Here is a 5,591-nt window from a genome sequence, read left to right as displayed (position 1 = left end):
CCGGACGTGGTCAAGAAGAAGGTACAAAGCGTTCGTGCATACTTCTTCTGCTACTACAACGACGAGGGATACATGAGCGGCGGGCAAGGGTGTCGGCAAGGGTGAGACGTCTTTCAGCACCCCAGTGTACTCACTAAAGGTTTGTCACTGCAGCTCCGATTTTATAACGCGGTGCTGTCGACAGCCACCGCCGTGACAGACTCGTTCAGCGCTACGCAGTCTTTCACAGCCACACATGCATATTATTAATATACGAGGGAATTTATTAGCAACTGAGGGCTCCGAGATTTTTCAAGTGCCCAGTATAACATTCTCGTCCTGTCGTCGATAGAGATTTGCAGCAGTGTATCTTGCCATGACTTAGTATGAAAATTATCCACTAATATCGTGGTACAAAAAACATCGGAATGCGGGTAGTACTAGTAGTATTAAAACACTACGCAAGCAAGTTTCCACATTTAGGTGAAGCGAATACAACGAGTTGATAGCGAGCCGACCTCTGTGAGAAGTTTGTCTTGGTAAACAATAATTTTCCTACGACATTACAAGACGCTTAGATAATACTACACGGCCGACGATAGATAACTCCTGTTGTCACGGCAATAACAAAACAAAAAATGAAAATTGTACCAGCGCCCGCAGCAACCGTTTACCGCACTGGTGTTCCCAGCCAGGTCGCAGACGACCTAGTCTTATTTTTAGTAAAGGTTTGCGTGTTGTTCCAGTAAATAAAAATCTGGTGAATGTCGCAGATAAATCATTTGTCATAGGTATTATCGTTGCTTAGAGGCTATGGAAAAGAGCTTTTTTTAATTTTATGGATGGGTCAACATAGCAGCATAATTTGTTCAACAAACAGACTATTCAAAATAACAGGGCACGAAGAGTTCTTCAACATCGCAGATCATATTCAACAGGGTATGTGATTAGTCAATAATGGCACCGGGGTGGCATTCGCCAATGGACTCTGGATAAAACCCAGAGAATACCGTCGAGTTTCGCTTTAACGAGGGTTCTTCAGCTATCCCAGCCTACGCAAAAATGTCGTTCTGTTCAAGAAGAAGGCTCCTACTAACATCCTGTCATGTTGAACAGCTTACGTTCCCCGCATGCTGTACAACTAACGTTCTCCGCATGCTGTACGTTGGTATCTGCACGTGTGTGCGCGCGCTCGACAAATGCAAGATCGACCTCAGGCATGATGTCACCTGAGAAGGATCCTATTGCTTTCGACTACTTCCCAGACCCATGCGATGCAGGCATAAAGTAACGCCTGAATGGGCTATTGCCCAACGGAATTAGTTACAACGGTATTTGCTCTTCTTTACGGGACAGTGCGTCCGTTTTCAACTTTCGCCACGCATGTGAGCCTGCCCGAATGGGCCCCATTCGGCAACGTCTTCCTGGCCGGCGCGATGGATTCAGGACGACTCCCGAGCTTTAGCCTGGTGGAGTCACTGCGGCGGCGACCCAAGATCAGCTGCTTCGTTATCGGGCTCTGGGTTGCGTCCGTGTGTTGGTCTGTGGGTTCGCTGTCCGGGTTGGCCAAGCTCACCAGCAGAAACTTGCGAGCCTCCAGCCAGGGAGTCGGCGCACAACAGGTCTTGATAAATGTTCTCGATGAAAGCATCGATTCTCCTGTCAATGCGGTTCCGCGGAGTGAGCAACTTCCCATGGGCGACGAGTTCTACACGTCGAGCTACGACAAGAACGACACCTCAACGACGATCATCTTCAACGTATTCCGAGGCAGCCCCCACGCGCTGAAACTTCAACTGGAGGCAGCGCTCAATCAAGAAAATGTGACGCCGCCACACGTCTGGGTCATGAGCTTCAACTCGCCAAACGAAAACGCGTATAGGGACGTTGTTGAATCAATGAGACTACAATACCCTGGACGATCAGGCCAGCTCGTAATGACAGTTTCCAACTACAACCACAAGTTCCATGGACGCTTCCTGTTAGCCTACATGGCGACGACCAAGTACGTTTTGGTCGTGGACGACGACAGAAACATCGACTCGACGACTGTGCACGACTACATTCAGTACATGAACCTGCAGAAAGGAGTGTGGGGGAACTTTGGCCACCTTCGGGCGCCGACCTTCGCTGGTTACAAGAGCTGGCCAAATGTAGGCTACGATCTCAGCGCGATCGACTGGGTTGAGCAAGACTACCTGTGCGGGATGTGGTTTCTAGAGCAGACATGGCTCGAGTACTTTGCGAAGGAGCGCCCGCCGTCATGGGGAACAGCGGAAGACATGCACCTCTCACATGTCATGCGCAAGTATTTGAATTTGAACACGTACGGCGGAAAAGTGGCTCTCGGGGCTCGTGACTTACCGCGCAAGGACTATGCCGCGACTGTCGGCTCCGCGTTGGATTTACGTGAGTACATTTTCGACCACCAGCTCGGTCGCGGTAACAAAGTGGCAAATGTGGAGCAACCGTTGAATTCGCTGGTTTACGCTGAAAGTGCTAACGACATTGAAGAATTCATTGGGAAGCTGGATGCATGTCCTACAGCTACCAGCGATGCTCTAGCGGTGGCGCCATGGTGCGAAGCTGGTAAGACGGCGGCTGTATTTCGTGGTGCGAAGGACCAGGACGTTGTCGGTCTCATACTCGCAGCAGAGCGATTGTGCAACCGGACGAACTGCGAATACTACAGCGTCAAGCCCAATATCAAACACCCTATCCATTATTTCAACATGCGCGAAGGCTATGGCCAAGCGAATACGGGCGTTGAGATCCCGTTCCAAACCGGCGCGACGGACGTCATACTATCCCTGGTAGGCATCCTGAACAACGTTCTACCAAGTACCTTGTACTTATTCAGTCCAGAGGGCATAACGACAGCAGACGTCGACGAAAGTGCGGATCCCGACATACGGAACTCGTTGCAGATTTACCACCGCACTGCTTTGCTATCTGTGGACATCCATCGGAACTCGAAGAAGAACCCCAAATGGTTCCAGCGATCAGACGTGGCTGGCAGTACTACAGCAGCGCAGCAGCTTCCAAGTGAAATGAAGACTTTTGTCTGGCAGAGAGAAAATGATCGTGTTACGGCCTATTAGTGCAACAAAGTAGAGAGAACCACCGCAGCACTAACGTAGGCACTTAAGCAGGCTGTAGGCTGTTGCCCCCCCCTCTAGTTTTTGTTTTATTGCGCTCTAATGGACCATAAATCGATATCTTGAGGGCGAAACGGAACGAGGCGGCATCCCATTAGATTGCTGCGCTTTACAGGGAATTCCTGGTGGAAACTGTAACAGCTACTACTACTACTACTACTACTACTACTACTACTACTACTACTACCTAGTTCGTGTTTGAATACGCACTCGACACGTATGGCCTGGAGTCTGCACTAGCATACAAAAGGAAAAGTATGATAGAATCGCTACTACTACAGCTTCAGAGCTCTAACGATCCTTCAAGCGTTCTTAAGACGCCTCCCAATTAGAAGACCCGCATATCTTGATCTCAATATGCCCATTACAGTTCTGCAGATCTGCCGGGGCTCCAAGTTGTCATACGGATCACCGTTGCCGGATCTGCACCGGAATTCCAACACGCCTCACTCGAACTGTTAGTTTCGAGTAACATGTGTCTCCGGGTAACCTTTTTATGGGTCAACCGCTTCACAGGTCAAAATTGGATCAATACGTTTTTCTGGGTCATATTGAAATTTGCCAGGTTCTAAGTACTACCACCACCGCCCTACCGCGACTAAGTACGAAACCTCATGGACGCAGGATACGCCACCGATGAGTCAATGTCCAACTCACTTCTGTCCGAAAGATCTGAGTTCAGTGGCACGGAAACAGTAATACAGGCGGTGGCTCCCGCGTTAAGTGGGGGAGGATCTACAGCTGCTGCGTAGCAACCCCAGAACACGGCTGACACGTGTACAGTGTCAGATGCGATGCCAAGAGGACAATAACCATCTCGATCGAAGCACACGAGCGCGATGACGATGGGCCTGCGTGGGCGCAGGCACATCAAGCAACAAGAGAACCAGACCTGCGCGGGGCGCAGACCTTGCTAGGAAGAACCAAGGGTCAGCACAGGGCGCCGACACCTAGAACAGAACAAGAAGAGCGAGTCTGTGCAGGGAGCCGACTCCACAAGGGACAAGGGCCAGGGGTCTGCGCAGGGTGCGAACACCGCAAAGAACAATGCAGAGGCCAGGCCTCTAGCGGAGAGCGAGCTGAATGACTTCAGCTCAGATGTGATTGACTTTATTCATCGCAGACAAGCTGCAATTCGGTTGTCCAGGACGCAATAGCATCTTCTGTTGATCAACAGAAGCTGAACGCAGACAATGTGGGCAGGGGCAACACAATTCAAAGTTAGTTCATTGGTTTTGTCAGCTACTCAAACCTGCCTAAACATGCCGTTTCGGATTTCAGAGCAAGTTAGCTTGCTCCGCGCTTCATCGGGCCGTCCACAGTGTTGGCACGGCACGGCAGCACTTACGCACTAGACATACCGTCAAACATATCCGACCTTTTACGTCCAGCAGCTGAAGCTGTACCTGCAGCACGAGCCACCTAACTCGGCTGACCCTAGCTTCGGGAGCGGCCAACCTCTCCTCCAGCTCCACCTGAATGTTCGAGGTGGTCTGCGATACCACCGTGACCTTGGCCTTCTGGTTCGCCAGCTCCTGTTTTTCTGGGCGGCAAACTCAGCTCCCTGTAGGCGCTCTACGGCAGTCACCCGGTCGTGGAGAGGCACGAATTGATTAGCTCGGGGCTGATCATACCCGGGGCGTATTTCCACCCACGCCACCGCCGATCTGTGACGCCCGCGGATCAACTCGCTGGATTGTGGACCACAGTATCCCGGGGACGAACCCTCAAGAGGTTCGTTTGCGTATTCGGGGAGGGGATTTCCACCCCATCTAGATACATGGGAAATGACGGGGGCGTACGATGACCACTACGCGCTGCCACGGCAGAAGCGAAGTGAGCACTGCGGTCAGCGCCATAGTTTGAAACTTCACGTGCTAGGAACTTAGCACGGAACGCTTTGAAACTCGCGGGCACACGAATCGACGTGTATCCGTTCAGGTCGCGGTTGCTCAAGCGCACCTCACCTGGGAAACCCTTCGCGCACTGATAGCTCTCGGGCATTGCGCACGGCACCCAGCATCCTTCGCAGCAGCGGGGAGCTGCTCCAACTTACCGCGTTTCGAGTACGTCTCGATGCGATCACGCGCTTGCTTAATCCATTCACGGTAAGCATCCGGCTTCTTGTTGAAGTTCTTAACAAAAGCGTTCCAGCTTTGATAAAGTGCGTGCGACTCGGGCACTTTGCTGCGAGAAGATGTCTTCTTCCTTTGAAACTATCGGAGATCATGGAAGCGTCCGATGAAGTAATCGCGCCTTTGATTCGTCTCCGTATCAAAGTGGAATTTGACTGCCACGGCGTCATTCTTGATGGCGCCGCACACGCACAAAGGTACGTGATTAGGTTGGCCAAAATCCTTTGTCTCAACCCACCACTCGACTAACCGTGACTCCCTTCTACCCAAAATCAAGTGTCCTGTGACAAACGTGTGCGCGATTTGGCGCTGGCTCCAA

The 5,591-nt window shown here is 51.4% G+C and overlaps 1 protein-coding gene across 1 annotated transcript; it reads left to right on the top strand.

The window, feature by feature from the left end:
- Nucleotides 1–1,415: 1,415 nt before the first annotated feature.
- IUM83_07546 (Eukaryotic translation initiation factor 3 subunit E) lies at nt 1,416–3,080 on the top strand (the record flags this gene model as incomplete). The annotated part of the gene is made up of 1 exon (XM_067931856.1): nt 1,416–3,080. The coding sequence occupies one exon, from the start codon at nt 1,416–1,418 to the stop codon at nt 3,078–3,080; it is 1,665 nt and encodes a 554-aa protein (XP_067799020.1).
- Between the last annotated feature and the right edge of the window lie 2,511 nt (nt 3,081–5,591).

Source organism: Phytophthora cinnamomi, assembly GCF_018691715.1.
Source record: "Phytophthora cinnamomi strain GKB4 chromosome Unknown Contig6, whole genome shotgun sequence".
NCBI lineage: Eukaryota > Oomycota > Peronosporomycetes > Peronosporales > Peronosporaceae > Phytophthora > Phytophthora cinnamomi.
The sequence above is the reverse complement of the archived record's forward strand: the minus strand, read 5'-3'. Positions and strand labels throughout refer to the sequence as shown.